The sequence below is a fragment of the Physeter macrocephalus genome, chromosome 20 (assembly GCF_002837175.3).
Source record: "Physeter macrocephalus isolate SW-GA chromosome 20, ASM283717v5, whole genome shotgun sequence".
Taxonomy (NCBI): Eukaryota; Metazoa; Chordata; class Mammalia; order Artiodactyla; family Physeteridae; genus Physeter; species Physeter macrocephalus.
In genome coordinates this window covers 53,451,999-53,477,418 of record NC_041233.1, presented here as the reverse complement: position 1 = coordinate 53,477,418, position 25,420 = coordinate 53,451,999, and the positions used below count along the sequence as shown (strand labels likewise).

General features: G+C 36.5%; 2 protein-coding genes across 19 annotated transcripts in view; one reads left to right on the top strand and one right to left on the bottom strand.

Annotated features, from left to right (window-relative positions):
• The window catches only part of BLNK (B cell linker), an 84,490-nt gene extending 78,235 nt beyond the window's left edge, over positions 1 to 6,255 (top strand). For 2 of the 3 annotated variants that reach the window (XM_055081410.1, XM_055081411.1), the window contains 2 exons: positions 856 to 1,011; positions 5,860 to 6,111. In XM_055081410.1, the coding sequence (XP_054937385.1) occupies positions 856 to 1,011; positions 5,860 to 5,979 (276 nt within the window). In that variant the 3' untranslated portion in view covers positions 5,980 to 6,111. Of the gene's footprint in view, positions 1 to 855; positions 1,012 to 5,859 lie in introns of all 3 variants that reach the window. The other variant, XM_007119564.4, reaches the window with a different exon arrangement.
• ZNF518A (zinc finger protein 518A) overlaps positions 1 to 25,420 on the bottom strand; it is a 57,176-nt gene that overhangs the window by 12,131 nt on the left and 19,625 nt on the right. For 12 of the 16 annotated variants that reach the window (XM_007119557.4, XM_007119555.4, XM_007119560.4 and 9 more), the window contains one exon: positions 18,866 to 25,344. In XM_007119557.4, the coding sequence (XP_007119619.1) occupies positions 20,747 to 25,216 (4,470 nt within the window). In that variant the 5' untranslated portion in view covers positions 25,217 to 25,344 and the 3' untranslated portion in view covers positions 18,866 to 20,746. Of the gene's footprint in view, positions 1 to 4,528; positions 4,716 to 7,052; positions 7,400 to 7,492; positions 8,238 to 18,865; positions 25,345 to 25,420 lie in introns of those variants that run through there. The other 4 variants (XR_002891406.2, XR_002891407.2, XR_008616326.1 and 1 more) reach the window with 3 other exon arrangements.

Here is a 25,420-nt window from a genome sequence, read left to right as displayed (position 1 = left end):
GCAGGCAGATTCTTAACCACTGCACCACCAGGTAAGCGCTTTTTCCCAGGTTTGATCAACTCTTATTGCATTCCTTCTTCCTGTTTTTGTCTATTTTTCATTCATAATTTTTGAATTTATGATTGTAGAATATTTACAATATATTTAATTAAATTTGGAATGTTGTGTTACAATTTTTTTCTGCTTCAACATAAATTTTTGGAGAGAGAATTTTTATCAGCTGAAATGTTTTGATTCCCAATATCTGCTTTCTTCTTATAGCACTTTTGAATGGAATTTGTTTGATATATTTTTTTATTCATAGGCAACTTGTGAACATGGTTCCTAGTTCAAGAGTGCCCTTTAGGTTTGATCTTTTTTTTTTTTTTTTTTTGCCGTACGCGGGCCTCTCACTGTTGTGGCCTCTCCCGTTGCGGAGCACAGGCTCCGGACGCGCAGGCTCAGCGGCCATGGCTCACGGGCCTAGCCACTCTGCGGCGTGTGGGATCTTCCCGGACTGGGGCACGAACCCGTGTCCCCTGCATCGGAAGGTGGACTCTCAACCATTGCGCCACCAAGGAAGCCCTAGGTTTGATCTTAATGTGTCCCTTCGCACATTTCCAAAGCCTATAACCATAAGATCTTATTTAGTGCCTCAAAAAGCTAGCATTTACCTCGTTCAGAATTTTCTATAAGTATATATTTTACTGAAGTATTTTCTTGCAAAATAATAAAACAAGCTCTAATTGGTAATAAAAATCATATACCTAAATAATTACCTTTTGAATATAATATAGGTATTTTTCATAAACTGATTTTTAACCTATGGAAATACAAGTAACACTAATCATAATTATTCTTTCTTTTAATAAACAGGATGGATCATTTCTTATTCGGAAAAGCTCTGGCCATGATTCCAAACAGCCTTATACACTAGTTGTATTTTTTAATAAGCGAGTATATAATATCCCTGTGCGATTTATTGAAGCAACAAAACAGTATGCTTTGGGCAGAAAGAAAGCTGGTGAAGAGGTCAGTAATTTCTCTTCTAATCCAACTCTATAACTATGTTTTGAGCACAATGCTATCATACTGTATTAGGTGCCAGAGATGAGGAGAAAGGATACAAGAGTACCTGGTCTAAGGCTTGCACATTTTCATAGAGTACGAGATAAAATACTATGTTTGGGCAGTATATCCTATGAGAGAACAAAAAGGAGGAAAGACTGGTATGATGTAAAAGCTATATCTTTTATCCTGTTGCTTAATGAGGTCAGGCTGACTCGGCATTTTGTTTGTTTTGTTTTTTAGATTCCACATATAAGTGAAATCATATGGTATTTGTCTTTCTCTGTCTGACTTACCTCACTTAGTGTAATACCCTCTAGGTCCACCCATGTTGTCACAAATGGCACAATTTCATTCTTTTTTATGGCTGAGTAATATTCCATTGTGTATTATATATATCACATCGCCTTTACCTATTCATCTTTTCTTTTTTTTTTTTTCTGTGGTACGCGGGCCTCTCACTGCTGTGGCCTCTCCTGCTGCGGAGCACAGGCTCCGGAAGCACAGGCTCAGCGGCCATGGCTCATGGGCCCAGCTTCTCCGTGGCATGTGGGATCCTCCTGGACCGGGGCCCGAACCCGTGTCCCCTGCATCGGCAGGCGGACTTGCAACCACTGCGCCACCAGGGAAGTCCTACCTATTCATCTTTTTTTTTTTTTTTTTTTTTTTTGCGGTACGCAGGCCTCTTGCTGTTGTGGCCTCTTCTGTTGCGGGGCACAGGCTCCGGACGCGCAGGCTCAGCGGCCATGGCTCCTGGGCCTAGCCACTCCGCAGCATGTGGGATCTTCCCGGACCGGGGCACGAACCAATGTCCGCTGCATCGGCAGGCAGATTCTCAACCACTGCCCCACCAGGGAAGCCCGTATTCATCTTTTGATGGACACTTAGTTTGCTTCCATATCTTGGCTACTGTAAATAATGTTTGTATGAACATCAGGGTGTATGTATCTTTTTGAATTAGTGTTTTCATTTTCTTTGGATATATACACAGGAGAGGAATTGGTGGATCATGTGGCAGTTCTAGTTTTAATTTTTTGAGGAATCTCCATACTGTTTTCCATAGTTGTCGTACCAATGTACTTTCCCACCAACAGTGCACGCGGGTTCCCTTTTCTTCACATCCTCACAAGCATGTTGTTTCTTGTCTTTTTGATAATAGCCATTCTCACAGGTGTGATGTGATATCTCATTGTGGTTCTGATTTTCATTTTCCTGATGATTAGTGATGTTGAGCATCATTTCATGTGCCTGTTGGCCATCTGCATGTCTTCTTCAGAAAAGTGTCTACTCAGGTCCTCTGCCCATTTTTTAATTAGATTGCTTATTTGTTTGATACTGAGTTACATGGGTTCTTTATATATTTTGGATATTATCCCGTTATCAGACATATTATTTGCAAATATCTTCTCTCATTCAGTAGGTTGCCTTTTTCTTTTGTTGATGGTTTCCTTTGTTATGCAAAAGCTTTTTAGTTTGGTGTAGTCCCATTTTTTTATTTTTGCTTTTGTCACTCTTGCTTGAGGAGACATGTCCAAAAAATATTGCTAAGACCAATGTCAAAGAGCATACTGCTTATGTTTTCTTCTGGGATTTTTATGGTTTCAGGTCTTACATTTAAATCGTTAATTCATTTTGAGTCTATTTTTTTGTATATGGTATAATAAAATGGTCTAAAATTTTCTGTTCATCAAGGTCACGATCAACAGAGTAAAAAGGCAACCTATGAAATGGGAGAAAATATTTGCAAATTATGTGTCTGATAAGAGGTTAATATCCAGAATATATAAAGAACTGCTATAACTTTGTAGTATAGTTTAATGTAGTCCTATTTGTCTATTTTTTGTTTTGTTGCCTGTGCTTTTGGTGTAACATCCAAGAAATCATTGCCAAATGCAGTCTCATGAAGCTTTCTCCCTATGTTTTCTTTGAGGAGTTTTATAGTTTGGAGTTTTATTTTGCTTTTAATAAAGTCTCAGATAGTTAGAAAATGCAAAACTCTGAAAACATGAAACACTGATCAAGACCAAACGGGTTTTAAAATATAGATTGCATTATCATTTCACATCAGTTAAACTTTAACAGAACTGTCTGCTTCCCCCTAGGCACAAAAACCTTCATTCTCACTGAAACCTTTATATGACAAATTTTTTAAAGTATATGCTCCTCAACAGTAATCAGTGGTAGGATATGGTGGTGATCCTAGTAGGACAGAGTGACTTTGGATGGATGGTTACATTCTAAAGCCTCCCCAGGGACTTCCCTGGTGGCACAGTGGTTAAGAATCCGCCTGCCAATGCAGGGGACATGGGTTTGAGCCCTGGTCTGGGAAGACCCCACATGCCGCAGAGCAGCTAAGCTTGTGCACCACAACTACTGAGCCTGTGCTCTAGAGCCCACGAGCCACAACTACTGAAGCCCGTGCACCTAGAGCCCGTGCTCCGCAACAAGAGAAGCCACCACAATGAGAAGCCAGTGCACTGCAACGAAGAGTAGCCCCCGCTCGCTGCAACTAGAGAAAGCCCACGCGCAGCAACGAAAGACCCAATGCAGCCAAATAAATAAATAAATAATAAAAAATTTTTTTAAAAAAAGCCTCCCCAGGGGTCCAGTACTTCTATAAGAGGCTTAAGGGTGGGTGAGGGAGCTGTCCTTTTTAGTGGTACTGAAATTCACTCAGATAAATTTTGAGCTCTCAGAGGGGCTCTGGACTTCCTTGTCCTGCTAGGAAACTCTGATAAACAGTGGTTCTTCTTGGCTTAAAGAATCTTCATCCCTACCTCAGAATGAATAGATCAGAGCTTCACCCCACTCCCCAATTATCCAGCCTATGGATACCAAAATAAATACATATTATTATAATATCATCTGGAAGTACTGACAGAGTCCTTTAAAACACTTAACTTAAATTATCTATAATAAAAAGATAATTTCTCCCATATACTGAACACCTGAATTGAAAAATGAAAACTTTGGTTACATGATGTCAACCATGTGGAGATCTTGAACAGTCTGTTTGTCTGAATTTGTGTTTGGGTATTCATGGGTAGAAAAAGTAACTAGTTGATTAACTGTTTAACTTTTTTTGCAAATGTTTTGACATTATGTGGATACATATTGAGTATTTTATCGCTCTGAGATCTGTTTGCTTTATTTTATTGATCATGGGATTTTGAGTTATCAAACAATTGTTTTTCTGTCCATGTATGAATATCTCAAATACACTGAATTAGTGTAGACCAAAAAAAAAAGTGTTAAGGGGAAACTGCAACTAAGTTATGCTCAATCCTTCATTCAGTCAAATCACAAATATGCCTCAAGTCCAGTCCCTACTTCAAACATTTCAACTCAGCTCAACCCCCTACTTCAAACATTTTAATCCCCAAACTCTGCAACAAAGCAATCCTCAGAAATATTCAGAAGAGTATAAGGACAGAATGAGATGCTTATTTGTATAAGCAAAGCAACTCTCTCCTATATTTACCTGGTTCAGAACACACTTTTTCACTTGGAATTCACTTCAAAGAGGTTGTACTATTTCATTTCCTGGTGTGTTAGTCCATAAATTTAACTTCCAACTGCATTCAGTTTAACAATATGCTGTGCCAAACGAACAGAATGAATGTCTTTATGAATATCATAAAAACAATTCATTGGCAAGTACAGGAGGGCTGAATGATTGAAGAGAAAGTAAGAAATAAGGACTAAAGGTACTTGAAAGTCTGTCTCTCCTCCCTGACCTAATATACAGAAGCCAATTATCTAAAAGACAACTGGTGTTTCATTTGAAAAATGACTAGTATTCTGAATACTTTACTTATTTAATATATAATATTTGGAAGCTATCCAAATAATTAATAAAGGCTTTTAAACATTTTTTATTCCAGATGTTTATCTTTATATGAAAAACTAAGAGAAAATGAAGTCAATTGGTGATAATTGCTAAATCATATGGCAGTGTTGCAAAACAATTACCACTTTAAAAAAAATGACTCTAAATGCATTTATCTGATGATCGTGAGCTTGTAGCACTTTTGTATAATCAATGCATTTCATTTCTTGGTCTGTGTTATACTTATTTTATCTTTCATTTAAAACATTGATCATTTTTCAGAAAAAAATTGTGATAGCCTTAAACTAAAACCAATAGACAATAGGAATTAATATATGGAAAAATACGTATGTATAGTAAGAGCCTAGTGTGAAATTTCATTATTAACTAGGCACTAATTTAGCTCTAAACTTACTGGGAGCTAAAGCAAAAATGGGTATATGAGGGTTTATAAAGGTTTCCTTATTTAATCAAAAAAAAGAACACAAAAACAAACATGAATTAACCTGGGAAATAACTCTCTTCACATTAAATTCTAATGTTAATTTACTACATCAGTCCTTGTATCTAAGACATGCAACATAACAGATAATCTATGTTTTATAAAAATGTAGAGAAATTCAACTTGGCACTAAATAAAAAACAAAATATTAAAATATTACATCATAACTCAATAAAGTAATTTTCTCCAAGAAGTTATACTAATTGAGGATGTCAGTTGTGTTTTCAGTCTTATTGAATGGCCAGGGTCTGCCACCTCAAAGTTTACAGCCATTGTTAAATTAGACTTTTTTGGATAGACTGTCATCTGGGACCTAGTAACTCTGACTAACTTGAAAGAGTCGGAGAAGATGGGAGGAGTGGAGCTCATTGTTTGTTTGTTTGTTTGTTTTTAACATCTTTATTGGAGTATAATTGCTTTACAAGAGCTCATTGTTAATATAAATGCCAATTTATAATTCATCTATGTTTTCTTGCTCTAGTACTTTGGAAGTGTTGCTGAAATCATCAAGAATCATCAACACAGTCCCCTGGTTCTTATTGACAGTCAGAATAACACAAAAGATTCCACAAGACTGAAATATGCAGTTAAAGTTTCATAAATTAAAAAAAAATTTTTTAAGGAAGTCAACATCATTGCTTCAGACATTTAACCTACTTCTACTTTTGAGGAAAAAGTCCAAATACTTCATATTTTGGATTATGAATCATCCAGTAATAAAATAGCAGATGAGGAAGCTGTTGAGGTGGTTGTCGATTTCCTTATAAGAAGCTCACATGGACATGTTTTGTTGCCTGACTTGATGAACTGTTAATATCTGGTGAGGCTGAGAATATGCTACTAATATTCTCCAAATAAATGTCTTTATTTAAAAAAACAGGTGTAAAGTATTTTCAGTCATGTAAGAAAATAACACGCTACTTCCAAAATAAGAAAATGATACTCTTGGATAAAGCAAAGCTGCTGAAAATTTAGACCACCACAATGGTCCTAGTGCCCCAGTGTAACTAGGACGTCTACTGTCAGTGCTTGACAATTGCCTTGGTTAAAATTTCAATGTGTAGAAAATAAAATATAGATAATATATGATATTTATAAATACAGATAAGGGGGATGTAATGGTTCCTTTTTGTGAGCTCTCAACCATGGGAGATATATACAGATATGAACTTTCTTATCCATGATTATGTTGTTAGCTTTGCTTATTAAATATAATTATACCCTCTTTGATCTGCATGTCTATTAAATGGACCCTAAACTTGATATGAGGTTCAGAGTGGGATGAGAGCAAAACTAGATTAAAAGCCTAGGAAAAAAGCCCACAGAACAGGGGCAGAAAAGCAGACTTTGATGAACACTCAGGAATAAAAGGGATACCATTGTGAGCAGCCATATCCAAGGTCTTAGGTTGTCCCAGCAATGTATTATACTTTGTCATATCAAAGCTTTTTATTCTACTGTGTACTTTAGACAGCACTGAAATGATAAAGCAGCTAATTAAGATAAATCTAATAATTAAATGAGGAATGCACTTGATCACTGAGTAAGACAGCAATCTGAAAGGATTTTGAAATTCCAGAAGGTTATGAACTCACAAACTCACTTATAAAAATAACTGTATTCTTAAATGTCATAATACCCCCCTTTCACTTTTATATTTATTTGTTTACTCACCATTTCCAGTGCTCTTAATTCCTTTGTATAGATCTAATATCCACCTGGTATCATTTTCCTTCCACATGAAGAATTTCTCTTAACATTTAAGATAGAGCAATTTTACTGGTGATGACATATCTTAGACTTCTCTTTTGTGAAATTTTCTTTGTTTTATCTTCATTTTTGAAGGGTAATTTTGCTAGAGAAAGAATTCTAGGATGACTTCAGTACCTTAAAGATATCATTCCACTCTTCTGGCTTGAAGCGTTTCTGATGACAAGTCTGCAGTAATACTTATCTTTGATTCTCAGTACATAATGTGTGCTTTTTTTCTCTGGCTGCAATAAAATTTTTCTCTTTATCACCTGTGATGATGAAAATGTGATTATAATGTGTCTTGGTATGGTTTTCTTTGTGCTTTTCCTGCTTGCGCTTCATGTTGCTTCTTGGATCTTTGTATTTATAGTTTTCATCAAATTTAGGAAAAAAGGTTCAATTATTATTTTTTCTTCAAATATTTTTTCTGTTATCCTTCTTCTCCTCCCCTTCAGGGACTCCAGTTACATGAATGTCACACTACTTGATATTGCCCCATCGTGTGGCAGCCATGGAGGTGCACTGTTTGGATCTCCCATCAGGAAAAAATTTGGCATTCAGCTGTAGGAGTGCAATTAGCTGACAGCCTTTAGCTGTTAATGCCTTCAGAATCTGCCTTGGGTTTTGAGCCAAGCCTATGCTCTTCCTAAGCAGCCCTCAGTCTGGCCAATTCTGCCCAACACGGAATTCCTCTAACTAATGGATAGTCTTTAACCTAAAGTATCCATTGAGTTGGCTGACTTTGTTAGTGATGCATGGAAGTCTGAGGCTTTCTATACCCAATCGTGCTTCCACTCACCAACATTTTCTTTCACCAGTATCAGATCTGCATTATGGTGTGAAAGCTTTTCTTACTCAATCTTGCTCCATCCCCCAGGCACTACTGTCCAATAAACCTCTTGTACTCCAAATTCCATCTCAGCATCTTCTCCCCAGAAGACCCAAATGACAGATTTAGTACCAGAAGTAGTTTCAAGAAAGTAGGCATTAAGATGGCATCTTTGAACCAGATTACTCACCACCCAGTTGACAATAAGGACTCCATCCTTGGGGTATTTGAGGCATGAACCATCCCTGGTACAAAGTGGTGACCCAATTGCTAATCTCCTGCAGTGGGAGAGAAGAAAAAGCTGAAGACCAAACTCAGGATTTAATACAGTTGCTGAACTGCAAAACTAATTTTTTTTTTTTTTTTTTTGGCCATGCTGCGTGGCTTGTGGGCTCTTAGTTCTCTGACCAGGGATCAAACCCGGGCCCACAGCAGTGAAAGCACTGCCTCCTAACCACTGGACCTCCAGGGAATTCCCTGCAAAGATAATTTAATGCTAAACCAAGACAGGTCTGTCATACCAAGGTCAGAGTCCTAGTTCAAAAAACCTGAGACCCTGACAGATGGGATGAGAACATCTGTGGATGAATGGTGGTAAAACGATAATTAATGGTGAATGCCACCAATTATTTGGCTTCCCAGACTCCTCTGAACCCTCAGAGTCTGCAGAGTTAACCCCTGTCATTAAGAAATAGCATTCTGCCTGCGTGGGAAGACACTGCAGAGGCCTCTCCCCTGCAAGGTAACAGAAATACCCCTCAGGATATGCCCCTACCTTCTGTCCTGGCTGCTAGGCCAATAACTAAAGTTAAGTTACGGCTTAAATCAGCTATAAATGTGCTAGGCCTGCTGATGGAGGAAAAGAATACATCCTGAAAGAGACTGAAGAATTAGGTACCATGTACTGGCAGGAGCTGAGGGAGTACCATGGAACTACATTTAGAGAATACTTGAGCAAAGAAGCCAGAATATAAGATTGGATAAGGAATAATTTATTAACTTAAGGACGCTTCTCAGGATACATAATTTAATACTCTTGCAATGACCCTAGGAGATGATGCAAACTCATTGGGTGGCTCCTGGAAGACTAGAAAAAGTGATGACCTTCACTGATTGAGGGTGAAATGCCTGAATTGCTATGGCAGATAGTGAAGGAGAGAATTAAAAGGCTCAGGGAAGTGAGCGTGCTGGAGTGGATATATTATGTGAGGGCAGAAGACCCACCAGAGAATTATGTCCCAAAGGACAAGTGTGATCATCAAGGCCATTAGAAATGCACTGGTAAGAAGGGAGCAAATATCACTAAGAAGTTCACTGGTAGCCCTGTTCTGCTGGCCAGGGCTAATGATAGCTAGGGCTAATAGTCTAATACCTGGGACATTGATAGCAGCACTTACATATCAGAAGCCAGGGGGGGGTCCCAATTATCATAACAAGATTAGGATACCAATCAAGGGGGCTCACAGAGTTTTGGATAAGGCTAACAGAATATGGCATTAATTGAGGCAGAGTAATGGGCCAATAAGGGTGCTGCTTTATATATATACATATATATCCCTTCCTGCTTCCAGTGTGGTTTTTCCCTATTAGTGGATTAGGAAAGCCCAGTGACAATCACTCTCCTCTGAGTTTCTCAGCCACCTAGCAGGTCACTTTTTGCAGACCAGTTCTGGGCTGTGGCGTCTTCCACTGAGCTTTTCTGCAGCACCCGCAGACCAGGTTCTGCTAACTGGCTTTATCCCACCAGTTCTCACCAATGAATTTCTCTCAGCCACCCAGTAGACTCTAGCTTGGCCACACCCTCTATGAGTTTGTCTGCCACTCGGTGGGGAAACTTCCTGTGGACCAGCTCAAGGCTGCAGCACCTTCCAGTGAGTTTCTTTAACTCTTAGCAGGAGTAGACCAGCTCTAGCTGACCAGCACCCTCCAATGAGTTTCACAGCCACTGAATTGACTATTCCCACAAACCGGCTCAGTCAGGTCTGCACCTTCTAGAAAATTTCTTCACTATCAGCAGCCTGAATGTCCCTGTGGCAGCTACAACCTCTTCAACAAGGCCTGAATCTCAGACTAGGGGTTGGTGAGCCCTGTTCTAAGTGCTTAGTTTCTTCCTTGCTTATTCTCACTTGTCATTTCTGCATTCCTTAATATCCAATTTTCCCCTTCTAATAGTTAACCAACTTTTACTAGTTGATAATTTTAATGGTATTATTGAGATATAATTAACATACTATAAAATTCACCCACTTAAAACTATACAGTTCAGTGGGTTTGACTATATTCAGAGTTGGGCAACCATTACCACAATCTGCTTAGAATCTTCTCACATCAAAAAGAAACTCCATACCTATAAACAGACCTCTCCACTCTCCCCCAGCTCCCATCCTAGTCAACCACTGATCTAGTTTGTCTCTATAGACTTGCATATTTGACATTTCATATGAATGGGATCATACAATATGTGGTCCTTTGTGACTGCCTTCTTTCACTTAGCCTACTGTTTTCAATGTTCATCTATGTTATAGTATCAGTACTCCGTTTCTTTTCATTGCTGAATAATATATTATATAGATATACCATATTTTGTTCATTCATTCATCAATTGATGGACATTTGAGTTGTTTCCACTTTTTGGCTATTATGGATACTCGTACTGTAAACAATTTTGTACAAGTTTTCGAGTGGATGTATGTTCTTCATTTCTTTTGGGTATATATCTAAAAGTGGAATTTCTGCATCATATGGCAAATATACTTAACAGTTTGAGGAACACCCAACTGTTTTCCAAAGTGACTACACCATTTTACATCCTGACAACAATGTATGAGTTTCTGTTTCTCTACATACTCATCAACTGTTGTTATTGTCTTTTCAACTGTAACCACCCTAAAGGGTGTGAAGTAATATCTCATTGTGCTTTGGATTTGTATTTCCCTAATGACTAAAAATGTTAACCATATTTTCATGTTGTTATTAGCTATTTGTATATCTTCTTTGAAGTAATGTCTATTCAAATCCTTTGACAATTTTTCTTTTTTTTTTGGCGGGGGGGGCCACATGGCTTGTGGGATCTTCATTCTCCAACCAGAGATCGAACCCGGGCCCTCGGCAGTGAAAGTGCAGAGTCCTAACCACTGGACTGCCAGGGAATTCCCTCCTTTGACCATTTTTAAATTGAGTTGTCTTTTTATTATTGAGTTGTAATCATTTATGTGTATTCTGGGTGTAATTCCCACATTAGATATATGATTTGAAAGTGTTTTCTCCCATTTTGTGGATTGTCTTGAGTTCTTTGAAACACAAATGCTTTCAGTTTAATGAATTTCAACTTATCTGTTTCTAATATTGTAATCATTTTATCTCTAACATGTAGGTCTTTGATCCATTTTGAGTTATCTTTTATACATGGAATGAGGGAGTATCTAAATACATTCTTTTGCATGTGGATATCCAGCTGTCCTAGCAGTATATGTTAAAAGACTATTCTTTCCATGTTGAATTGTCTTGACATTCTGGTCAAAAATCAATTGATCATTAATGTTGGGGTTTATTTCTGGACTCTCAATTCTATTCCATCAATCTATATGTCTATTCTTACATCAGTACTACACTGTCTTGATTACAGTAGCTTTGTGGTAAGTTTTGAAATGGGGAAGTGTGAGTTTTCCAATGTTATTCTTTTCAAAATTGTTTTGGCTGGTCCTTCCCTGGTGGTGCAGTGCTTAAGAATCTGCCTGCCAATGCAGGGGACAAGGGTTTGAGCCCTGGTCCGGAAAGATCCCACATACCACAGAGCAACTAAGCCCATGTGCCACAACTACTGAAGCCCATGTGCCTAGAGCCCATGCTCCACAACAAAGAGAAGCCACTGCAATGAGAAGCCCTCACACCACAATGAAGAGTAGTCCCTGCTTGCCACAACTAGAGAAAGCCTGCGCATAGCAACAAAGACCCACACAGCCAAAAATAAGTAAATTAATTAATTTTAAAAATTGTTTTGGCTATTCTGTATCTTGTGTTTCTATATGAATTTTAGAATCAGCTTGTCAATTTCTGGCAAAAAGGCAGCTGGAATTTTGACAGGGCTTGTATCAAATCTGTGAATCAACTTGGGTAGTACTGCCATCTTAACAATAAATGCACAAACATGTCATGTTTCTACATTTATTTAGGTCTTCTTTAATTTCTTTCAACAATGATTTGTAGTTTCAGTGTAAAAGTCTTGCATTTCTTCTGTCAAATTTATTCCTAAGCATTTTATTCCCTTAGATGTCAAGTGGAATTTTTTTCTTAATTTCACTTTGATTGCTCACTGCTAAAGTATAGAAATAGAATTGATTTTTCTATTGATCTTGTATTCTGCACCTTTGCTGATCTCTTTTATTAGTTATAAGAGGTTTTTTAATGGATTCTTTAGGATTTTCCACACATAAGATCATGTCATCTAAAAATAGAGATATTTTAATTCTTCCTTTCCCATTTGGATGCCTAACTGCCACCAGTACAATGTTTAACAGATGCAGTGAGAGTGGACATCCTTTCTTGTTCTTGATCTTAAAGAGAAAGTTGTCAGTCTTTCACCCTTAAGCTTGATGTCAGCAGAGTCCTATAAATAAAAAACCTCATTCCTGGTATCAGAGAGAAACAGAACAGACTTCATTCATAGAGAATTGTAATTATTTGTTTTGACTACTCTGGTGACTTCCTGGAAGACTGGCTTTTGCCTGACATGAAGCTGGCAGAGAGCTATAGCTGCTACCTAGGGGCCATGTTGAAAACATTGATAGGTAGATGTTTTAGTTGCTGCTGTCTGATCCGATAGATAAAATGTGAGGCGATTTGGTTAGGGTTCTCCCTAACCAAAAAGCTAGGAAGAAAAGTAATAGGGCTTTGTAAAGCTTTAACACACTCCTGGGAATCTAGAAGGTCACATGCATGCCCACGACTGTGTGTACACTAAGGAATAAGGAAAGACCTGAGAATGCCATAAGCTCTCCTATCTGGCTAACCTGGAGGCTCTGCTGAAGTAAGAAGTGAAGGCTAAGGCAGAGCTGTAAACTGCCTGGCTAAGTGCTGCAGGGTCACCACAAAAACACACACAGTGTCCCTTGGCAAACACTGAGAGACTTTTTCATTCCAAGTATATAAGGAATTCTCTGTCCAATCATTAGGTGACCATTAAGCTAACATTACAGAGACTTTATTGGTGACACATAACAAAGAATAAAGACTTTACAAACTTAGTTCAGATAAGTTACTAGACAAACAAACAAATACAACAAGCAAAAATGACAACAAACCCTGGACGGTGTGTGTGGGGAGGTGGAGAACCTGATTTTCAGAGTTGCCACATTATAATATTTTAAATGTCCTGTTTACAACAAAAAAATTGCAAGGCATGTAAAGAAAGAGGAAAGTATTGCCCAGACACACAGAAAAGCAATCAATAAAAATCCTGAAAAAGCCCAGGCACTGGATTTTCTAAACAAAGATTTTAATTTAGCTATTTTAAATATGTTCAAAGAGCTGAAAGAAACTATGTTTAAAGAATGAAAAAAAAAATAAGAGAATGATGTCTCAACCAAATAGAGAATATAAATAAATTGACTGAATTTATGAAAAGAATTTTTAATTCTAGAACTTTCAATTATAGAGTTGAAAAGTAAAATAATTGAAATGAAAAATTCACTAGAGGGGCTCAGCAACAGATCTGAACAGGCAGAAGAAGGAATCCATGAACTTACGGATAAGTCAATTGATATTGCCCATGTTGAGAAACAGAAAGACAAAAAATGAAGAGAAATGGACAGAGCCTGAGAGATCTGTGGGACACTATCAAGCATAACAGCATATTAAAAAGTGAGTCTCAGAAGGAGAGAAGAAAAAGCATCAGAAAGAATATCTGAAGAAATAAAAACTTCTCAAATTTGATGAAAAACATTAGTCTATCAACCCACAAAGCTTCAAGAACTTCAAGTAGGATAAACTTAAAATGTGCACACAAGGCATATCATAATCAAGCTATTGAAAGACAGAGAATCTTGAAAGCAGCAAGAGAGAAGTGACTCATCACATACAAAAGGTTCTCAGTAAGATTAACAGCTGATTTCTCATCAGAAACCATGGAAGCCAGATGGCAGTGAGATGACATCGTCAAAGTTCTGCATAGAAAAAACTGCCAACCAAGAATTCTATATTCAGCAAAACCAACCTTCAAAAAGGAAAGAAAAATTAACACATTTTCAGATAAACATTGCTAGCAGAACTGTTCTACAAAAAAAGTCCTTCAGGTTTAAAGGACACTACATAGTAATGCAATTCCACACAAAGAAATACACAACTGATAAATGTAAATAGAAACACCAGCATAGGTAAATATAAAAGACAAAAAATACATACATTTTACTTGTAACTTTTCCTCCCTCTCATTAAAAGAAAAATGCATAAAGCAATAATTATAAATCTACATTGATGGGCACACAATTTATAAAGCTATATAATCTGTGACAATAACAGCACAGGGGGGGTGGAGAGATGAAGCTATACAGAGCAAAGTTTTTATTATTGAAATTAAATTGGTATTAATCCAAACTAGGTGAAATAGATCAGCTTTACAATGTCTTCTTCTAATAAAAACTCGATATATCTTTTGTCTCTTATTTTTTCATTTGTGATTTTGGTGATGACACCAAAGAAGTCTAAGAAGGCTTTGACTAAACAACGGCCATAAATATTTACTTCTATATTTTCTACTACAAGATTTATAGTTTTTTCTTATATTTAGGTTTATACTCCATTTTGAGTTAATTTTTGTGTATGTGGTGTGAGGAAGACTGTTTTTCTTCATTTTTTTGGTCTGTACTTCATATTTCACAATTTCTATCTTCAGGTTTGCTGATTCTTCTGCCAGTTCAAATCTACTGTTGAGCCTTTCTAGTAAATTTTTCACCTTGGTTATTGTACTTTTCAACTCAAGAATTTTCATTTTGTTCTTTTTTTGTAATTTCTATCTTAATATTTTCCATTTGATGAGACATTGTCAGTATACTTTAATTCTTTAAATCTGGTTTCCTTTAGGTCTTTGAACCTATTTATAATAGCTGCTTAACATTTATCCTACATCTGGTACCCCTCAAAGGAAGTTTCTATTGCCTTTTTCCCTCATATGTCGCACTTTACTGTTTCTTTGAATGTCTAATTTTATGTTGAAAGCTGGACATTTTAGGTAACATATTGTAGGATCTCTGCATACTCCTCGCCCACTCTGGACTTGTTTTTAGTAATTTGGCTAAACTAATTCACCAAGTCTTTTTCCCCTCACAGTATGCAGCCTCTGTTGTCACTGCTCAGCTTGTTTCCCCCTCATTTTTATCTTTAAGCCTGACTTCCTAGGGGTTGCTTTCAAGTCAACACCACCTAGCAACCAGCCAGATTGATCAGAGGTTGTGCTTAAGCCCCCTGAATCAGTAAGAGATTTACACCCTTTACCATTGGATCTGTGACTTGGAGGCTGCTTTCACTGTTTAGGGAGTTTACAAGACTTGCCCTACATTCAGCAACGGTTGCTCCTATGTGGTTGCAGCCTTGAGCATACACACATTCTTTCTGATTACAAGGGATGTCTGCAGTTTTATCCAGACTTTCTCTCTCTCTCTCCCTCTCTCTCTCTCCCTCCCTCTCTCTCATCTTTAAGCTTCTCAGTGATATCTAGTGGTATCACCAGCAACTGTTAGCCTTCAGTAACTGCTAGATGATTGCTCTATTGTTTTCAACAATACTATAGGGTATAAATTGCTCCAGTCTGATCCAGATAAAGTCAGGCCCCTTGTAACAGACAGCATGTTTACCAAATCTTTGAAGCTCACTCCAACCCTCCCCTGAACAGGACCCATGTGCCTCTGTGCTATGGAGCAGGTTGTGGGGTGGGGGAATGTTGGGAAACTGGGTCTACATTGAATGTTCCCTGAATACTCCCTGTGGAACAGCTCTGTTGGTGGCTGGGGACGGCATAGGAGGAGACTAGAATGTGCCAAGGTTCACCAGCTGCTGAATGTACATACAATAGCTCTTCTGCCCCAAGAAAGCTGGGAGAGATGTATGCTGCCACATGACTGCCAATCCAACCAGAGCAGGTTAAGTCTCTTATAACAGAGCTGTGAGGGAAAGGGGGACTGCACAGTTCTGTAGCTGCCCTGTCCTGATTTTTATATTGCATGAATTAGGAATGGGGCAATGGGCACTACTACCCAGCTGCCACCATCTTATTCAATACAAGCCTTCTGTGGGGCACAGGCATGGAAAATGAGATCTTCCAAACAGCAGTATATTTAATCTTACACCCAGAAACACTGTATTTCTCCCAGTTAGGTTCTGTGGGTTTTCTTTTGGAAGCTTCACACAATTTTTACTTTGTGGCTCTTATTATAAATGGGTCTTCTTTTACTGCCTCCCAAATGATTACTCGTAAGTGTTCAGAAAACTATTTCTCAACGTACTCTCTTGGATTTTCAAAGTATTGAAATAAAGTCATTTGCAAATAGTATTTTGGTCTCTCTCCAAGTTTTCATTTTGCTTTCCTACAATAACCATAGCAATAACTTATGAAATAATTGATGACACTAGGCACCTATGTTTCACTACTTAATTGAAAGAGGCAATTTGAGTTGCAACCTGAATATAACCTTCACTTTTGGTTGAAGGACTCTTAAAGTATTAAGAATTCTTCTTTTAACATATTAAAAATGTCTCTACTAGGAATTAGTATTTTTTAGTAAGTACATTCTTGGCATTGACTAAAATCATGATTTTCAAAATTGATGTACATTAACATTCCTCCTACATTACTCAAGTTTACACTATGATAATTTATGATACTCACTTTTTAAAGAAAAAAGATTCTTAAACTGGGGGCATTTATTAACAGAAGCCATTTTAGACAGAAATAGTAAAAAAATAATTCAAATAAGATTATCAAACACCAAGATATTGGCTACTTCTTGTCTAGTTATTAAAGGAAGCATACTTAAAGCAATGAACACCCAAATCAAACAAGCTGATGCTATTTCAGCTCTCTATTATAGGGAAATTCTTTTGCAAATACTGCACTCTTAACTAACATCCCCCAGCAAGTTTTACCAGGTGAGATCCCCAAGGCACTTTGCTAAAAACAAAGATCGTAACAAAATGCTATGACAAGGAACAGAGCCAACACCTCAACACAAATGGGACATATCCTAAGTAAGCAGATGTCAATGGTGAAAAGGAATCTTACTAAAAAGAAAAAATCTGAAGTGAGTTGCATGGAATTAATACAACATTCTGTTTTCAGCTAACCTCCATTTCCCCCCATCCTAAAGAATTCCTATTACTTTTTTCTCACCAGTGATTTCAATTCACTAAAAGAACTAGTATCTATTTCTCATCTAACCTGGACATAAATTCTCACAGCAACTGATCTCATTTTTAATCCCTCCATAAATTGCATTACCCTTAGCACACAAAAGACCTATCTACTTCACCCACTAATTATTTTCATTACCTTTACATTCACTTCACTTTTAAACAAATACATCTACCTTGGTTAACTGTATATACATACATTTTAGTTTTTATACTTTGTAACTTTTATATAGCTGGTGTATATCACACAAAAAAACTATATCAAACTTCTGTTTTGAATAAAAATCTCAATCTAAAAACCAATCTTTGAGAGAAAGCAAGGGTTGGTAAACCATTTGATGGGCCAAATTTGGCCGACAGGTTTTTTTTTAAGTTTTATTAAAATACAGGCAAACTCATTCATGTGTTGTCTATGGCTGCTTCTGCATTATGACAAAGTAGTTAACGACAGAGACTAGTGGCCTACAAAGCCTAAGTTATTTGTCTGACCCTTTACTGAAATACCTGACTCCTTAATGAAAACAAAAATTTTTATAAAAAACTATTATAATTCAATCTGTGCTGAATGCTTAGTATTGAAATTATATTTCAATTATATTTCAAACTCTGAAAGTTGAACTATTATTTTAAGTGAATGACAAATAGTGAGGCCCATTTCAGTGCAGAAGGACAAATAGGAAAAAATGAAAATCTCCTGACCCAGAAGTTGGATTGCAAAAATAACACTAACTCTTCCAGTTGTAATAAGAACTTCAAACTAATGAATATCATATTTTGGAAAGCCATCTTTAGCTAACTTTCAGCCAGAAGGAAAGAAAGGATAGAGGGTTTTATTTTCAGATTTTCTGCTCTGGCAATAAAGAGGCTCCAAGCAGGCTTTCCTCCTTCAGAATAACCTAGTTTAAAAAAAACAAAAAAACTCATAAAAGGTATCAACTAGAGTATCTGGGGCATGAAGCTTTTTAAAATAGCTTTTAAAACCTTAAGGCAAAAAGTATGTATCTTGACATTAGATTTTTTTTTTTACTGGTATGGCTATTCTGAAATGTATTTTTATAGTGCTGCAAACATTGGCAAGACAGTTCCTCCTCTCTCTTCTCTGTTCACAGAAGGTGATGCATCATAATAGATCTAACCATAACAGAGCAACATTTCAGTTTTACTGCCGTTAGGGTACTGAAGAACATAAGCCTCTCTGTGGCTTTTCTTACCAGCATCGTTAAATTATATGTTACCCTTCTCAAACAAAATCTCAAAATTTCACCTATAATTTTGGAGAAAAAAAATCCCAAACTTCATTTTGCATTCACTAGCGTTAAAAAAAAAAAAAAGCTTTGAACTAAGTATTTCCCACTAGAATAAAATTCCCAGTTGACTTCAGCATAGTAAAAAAAATTATGTAAACACAAACTTAAGATAAATTTAATTGAAGAAGACATTCGTTACAGAAATTAACAATGCTTACCATTCTTTAAAGACCATATACATTATTAATATATACTGTATATTTCCAATCAACTCCGTTCTTAGGCTCAATTTAAGAAACACAGTTGTAATAGGTTTTATACAAAAAATACTTCACTTCTAAGAAAGTAGACAAACTGCACAAAAACAGTACATGTATAATGTGCATAGCAAGATAGCTTGAAGCATCTATGTATGGCTTTCTTTAAAATAAAATTATTGGGGGAGTGGGCCCATTTGGGACCTAATGTTACAGTTGACGTATGTAAACTGTTTCACATCTTTTAGGCACTTGCTAACAATAGTGTTCAATCCCTGAAAACTGAATTTATCAAAAAAGAAATTGTACATCTGAAATAAAAACCAAAAAAATAACATGGGTAAAGTCTTATATATTCCTTTTAAATTAAACGACAAGTTTTATTAGTGCATGCACAGAACTAAATTGAAAGAAAATAAACTTTTTATGTCAAAAACTTTCTGTGCAAAATTTACATAACTGAAAGGTACAAAAATATGTACAGGTTTTAAATTCTTTGTTATATACAGAAAAGGAGCCCTGAAGTTTTCAATCAATGAAAATGTCATAACACTAGTAGTAACAATGTAACAAAAATTATATAGTATGTAATTTTTTAATACACGAACTCCATTGTCCAATGGTCCAACAAAATTTGATCCAAGCTTACAAAGTGGGAAGTTTAAATTGATGATTCTGTTGTCATGAAAATATTCATTTTTAAACTCTACCTGTTGGGCATATCCCTTCAGAATCTGTCCTGAAGTTTTATGCACTGTCACTCAGTCCACTATTAATGCTTCTTCAATTTCCAACTGCAAACAATCAATAATCTGCTTTGGGTTGTCAGTCATACTGAAAAGTTGCTAACAAAAATGGTTTGTCCCAATGTGGACATGTTCAGACACTAATAATAAACCCAAAAGTATGATTTGCTTTGCTAATCTTACTTCAAAATATTGTTTCTGAGGAATAATTTTTAATTTTCAAGAAAAGCCATTCCCTTGGAAGTGCTTCTATGTTTCACTCTTTTTAAAGGGATGGCAACCAAGAAAAAAATTGGCCACTTGGTTTACGAGGGGACAAACAATTTAAATCAAATAAACATAGTTCTGTGCAAGGGAATCACTGGGGAATATAACCAAATTCAGAAAAATGTTCAAGTTCTTTAAATGAACTTCAAACTAGACAAAGAGAGTTTAATTCTTCCCTTGAGATTGCCCATCTACTGCAACGCTTGAGAGCCATTTAGAAAAAGAAAATCACCTTGGAAGGGTGTTCCAATCAATGACATGTAACACAGCTTACAAGGAAAAAAGACCTGCTTGCCAAAAACTCTTATCAACCATCATATGAGGTGTAACTGTAGTGAGTTAAATGTACCCTCAAAGGAGCTTAACTACCTGCAAAAGAACTACATTTTGCAGATGCAGAGTAAGTTCTTTACCCAAGTTCTCTTAGAGTATCTTCACAAATGATGAGAAACTCCTTCAGTTCCATAATGAAAGAGCTCTCAACCTCTTCAGGGGAGTTATAGTTATCAGAATCATAAGGCTGGTGGAAGAAGAGAGGGAATGTGGCTGTCAGCTGTTACTCTCTACTAAGAGTCACTAAACTGGGAAAACTGTTTTATCAAAATTTCCTTTAGCCCTAACTTCCCGAGAACACATTTTAAAAAATTAAATCAAGGTATATCTGTGCTGATTAGTTTCTCTCAAAACTTACATGTGCACTGATAGCATTTTCAAATATCACACTAAAACTTTTGCTCTTCCATGGAAATATAGCCAACTTTTAAATGTTTAACTTCAGGTACTACATTGAAGTAAAAAATGTCTGCATTAGTAATTCAACCCACTATTTTCTTCTAAGGTAATTTTACTTTTCTTTTCCTTGGTAATTAAATTATTCTAACATGTTCCAATCACGAGTAGCTTCCATTAAATGTCTCTGACCATGACCAGCCCAAGCATCCTGATTGTCAAATATTCTACCACAAAACCAACAGCTAAATTTAGCCTTCAGAACATTTTCAGAGGTAGTTTTCACAATCTGGTAATTGTTTTTGCTTGTCTTTTTGAGAGTTAATTTTAGCACAAATCTTTCTTTCACAGAACTAACAGGTTTAAATGTTTTGTGCCTCTTGGGAAAATCATGGTAAGTTGTTTTAGAAGGGTTATAACAAATTGGTTTCAGTAAAGCACTGATAGTTCTTTTTGACAATGAAACCTTAAGTACACGTCCATTAAATTTAGCAATAGTTTTCATTACATTTACTACTTCTGGGGCATCTGCATCAGGATGATTCAAAACTACAACTGGTTGGTTTCTCCTAGGACACTTCACAAGCTGTTTGGAACTGAAGGGGAAAAGCCGCAAAGTTCTGACTGAATCTTTTGAAAGCCTAGGTCTGCTGAATCCGAATGATTCATGGACATCTTCAGGCTTTGCTTTTTCTTTACACTTTCTGTGTAATGCTTTTTTTCTTGGAGGTTCTTGGTAACTATCCCTACACTTGCGTTTACAGTTTCTGTTTCTAGATACAAAGGAAGTTTCAGAATCTTTACTTCTTTCATGAGTTTTTATTCTTGAACATTTCTTTTTCAAAGTCTTTTTCTTATTGAAGTTTCTCTCAATTGTACAATTTGTTTTACACCTTAATACCCTGGCCTCTGAATGGTCAGTGATACCTATTGGTTCCTCAGAAGATTCTGGGCATGTTGCAGTAGAAGTTATCACAATTTCATTTGCTGGCATCATATCATCTAGTAATAAGGGTAAGGCATCTCTAGAAGATTCTGGCTCTTTCTGCTCTCCTCCTATAGTCTGATTAGATGGTACATTGTCTTTCTGCAATGAGGATGCAGAGTTGTTTACTGACAGATTATTAGCAGCAGTCACATTTAAAACAGGGTTAAAAATTTTCAGCAATATTTTTTGTGGTGTTCCTTCAGGTTTCTTTGGCTGTATATTTTTATAATAAGTACTATTCTGGACTAATTTAGACTTAAGCAGCTCAGTCTTATTTGGCATCACACACTTTAAAAAAACAGCTTGTTTGCCATCAGGCAAAAGGGTGTAAAGAGGTGGTTTTGGAAAAATCTTGTTCTGCTGTTTTACTGAATCCGAGATATTCAACTTAGTGCCCTGATGCTCAGATATTATATTAGGAGCAGGAACACCTTTCACTGAAGAACTTGCTGGCGTTTTAATAATGTAAGGGCCTTTTAATGACAAAGTATTTTCTGGGCTACTTTTCATGCTCAAACAGCTGCCAATGCTGGAACAAAGTGCAGGGGTTAGACAATTACTGTTTGGTTCTACTTTTAAAAAAGGTGTTCTGCAAGGCTCCTTACTTGTAGTTCCACAAGCCTGAGCATTCTCAGTTTTGACAGCAGAAACACCTTCAAGTTTCCCATTATTAAATGTTAAAATCATCCCAGGTTTCTTGTTTAAAAGGAGAGAGGCAGGGACACCTTGTGTATTAACCAATGGAAGTGGTCTTCCTGAAACATGTAATCCAGGCTTGTTAGCAATGTGCAATGGTACAAAAAAGCCTTTTGGAGTCTGAACAAAGATAGCCTTTTTTGGTTCTGAATTTACAACCGGACTCTGCACATATAAGGAACCTAAATTTTGCGTAGTGGCTCGTAGTTTGTCTTTTACAAGCTGCTGTGTAATTATCGCATCTGACTGAGTCTTAAGTAATGTGCCAAAACCAGAAATTCTAGGGGTCCTCTCTGAATCTCTCACATCTTGTGACATTGACAACATTTGTTTTTCTTTTCCACTACATTTTAAATTCAGATCATTTGTAGCCACATTAATCCCCATATTACCAGATGAAATCGGAAAGAAGCCTTGTACTTTCAAGTCTTTTGAAGATTCAACTATTTTGTCTTCTCCCTCACGTTTCTGAAATGACTGGTCACAATGAAGCGGCAGTTCTTTATCTGGAGTGTTACTAGAGTCTTGTTTTACATCAGGTTTTGCTTTTAATACATCTTGAAGTAACTGATTTATTTCAGGTGGCAAAAGTTCTGACGCCTGTTGGCTCTGGAGAGAGAAAACAGATGTAATTCTAGGCATCATAGGTGACTCAACACTAGAAACGTCATCCCATTTAGGCTTTTCAGTCATGCTCTCTAAATTCTGATTTTCATTAGTGTATAGGTTCTGTCCATCAATGTTTTGTCCTTTTTCTAAAACACACTGTTCTTCAATTTCAGCTTGTGTTTTTAAAGTTCCATCTTTAGTATTTAAATGACTAATAGATGCTAACAGGCTATCTGGGTTTGAGCTCTCCTTCCTCACTAGTGATAAAACTGACTCACTTATTGGTTGTTGAACTACTGTCTTGCTTGATGAAGATTCTCTCTGAGGGTTTTCGTACATTGTTGTCCCTGAAAACCTACGACGTTTATTAGAATTATTCACTTTTGAGTAATTATGAAAAGGTAATGACCCTTGGTTGGAAGATTCAACAGATAACTCAGAGTTGACATAATTAATGCAATAGTTATGCATATCTCCACTGTTGTATGAATTTGGTTTGGTAGTACAGGTGACTTTATCTGGACTTTTAATGGCAGTACCTGATACCTCAGGGTGACACTGAGTAATATGACTTCCCCATAAGTCAACATTCTCTCTTGTTTCTACTTTTGTGGTCAAATTCACCGATGCTGTAATCAATTCTGATGTTATTGGCAAAGGAGAAACACTTTTTTCATCATCCATTGTTGGAAGCATATTACTTGTTTGAGATAGCAAAGCCATTTCTTTTTCGGAAGTTACCTTCCCTGAAAGTATAGGAGATGAAGATGAAAATGGAGTAGCTGCTTTCATGTAAACTGTGTCATTTAACTCAGTTGTTACTCCTGTTAAAAATGCAGTAGTGTCCAAAGTCTGGGGCTGCAAAATTGCAGTACTGTCCCTTACAGCACCTGACTGTAAGCCTGGTGAATATAAATTCTGTTTATTGGTAGGCAACAGTTTTATTACAATATGTTGTTTTCCATCCACCATCTTGAAGCCCATAAACTTAGCACTGTAGTTAGCAGGAATTGTTATTCTGTTATTTTTTACCATTAACACTGTAGGTCCTTGTACAGCAGTCTTCAAGAAACCTGAAGTAGAATTTGATCCCTCTTCAGCTCCATTACATTGCCCAGTGGACGGAAGAGTTGGCTTTTCTGACTCTGACTCAGCAGGTTTATCATTATTCTCATAGTACAGTCTTTCATCCTTTTCTTCATTTAAATGTTCCTGAACAAGATGGCTCTGGTCTTCAGATTTAGCCTGTGTTTTGTTCACTTTTTTAAGCACTTGAGTGTTTTTTTCTATACTTCTGTCACCTCCATTGTTGATTTTCTTACGTTTCCAGAATGTCTTCCTTGATGCACCTATTTTATATCTTTTCAATATTAGTTTAAGTCCTGCTGAAGTCTTTGCCATCCTTTTTTCATATTTGTCTTTTTCCAGTTTTTCTTTCGCATATAAATGTTCTTTGTGCAAAGTTATAACATGTCTTACAAGGTGCTCTCTCCTGGTAGCACCATAGCTACAATATTGACAAGTGAAGGGAAACGTACCAGAATGAATATGAAGGTGCTTCTGAAGCTCTCCTTTGGTTAAACATATATAATGGCATTTACCACATCTATAAAGGATTTCGTTATGTCTATGTATGTGCTGAACAAATGTGCCAACATCCTGGGTGGAGAATTCACACTTTTCACATTGAAAATTACCATTTACACAATGTGTGGATGAAAAATGCTTTGTCAAGTCTAATAAAGTATATAAATTCTCATTGTTACAAATGTCACATTTTACTAAAGTAATTCTATGGGTTCGTCTGTGTTGTTTGAATACCTGGAAGTCATTTGCTGAAAAACTGCACATTTCACAAGGATATGAAGGTAATTCACCACGGTGCCACATTTGGAAGTGTTTCTGCAAATCATTTGGGCTATACCGAGTACTATCTCGGCACTTCAAACAGTTGAAGTTGAGTATTTTTGCAGACATTTTTATACCTTCTTCTTCAACTCTCTCAGACTTATGGAGTAACATACACTCCTCTACACAGCTTACAGTCTTTATACCGATAGATTTTCTTGCAGTCTGTGGTTTATGCTGAAATAATTTTCTGTATTTGTCAACTTCATGTTTCAATAGGACCTCATTTGGAATATTTATCTTCGGCAAAACAATTTTCACATTTTTTAGTTCATAATGAAAACTACTTTCTGAAATTTTTGGTTTAAGTACTGATCTGATAGTATCAACTATCTCATTTTTCACATCATAATCTCTTTTTAAAGTATTCTGTTTTTCATCAAAAAATAAATGTTTCTGTTCAGATGGCATGATTTAACCAAAAAAATCCCAATTTCTTTTTTTCCTGCAAACTCTTGAAGTTACTTGTAATTTGAACAGGAAACAATACTGTGCCGAGACATCTTCAAAATACCAGGATTTTTCCCACATTAACTCACCTAAAATCAAACAAAGAACTGAAATTTTCATCACAGAAGTATCAGTAAAATTCATATTTTAAGTTCATTTTGACAC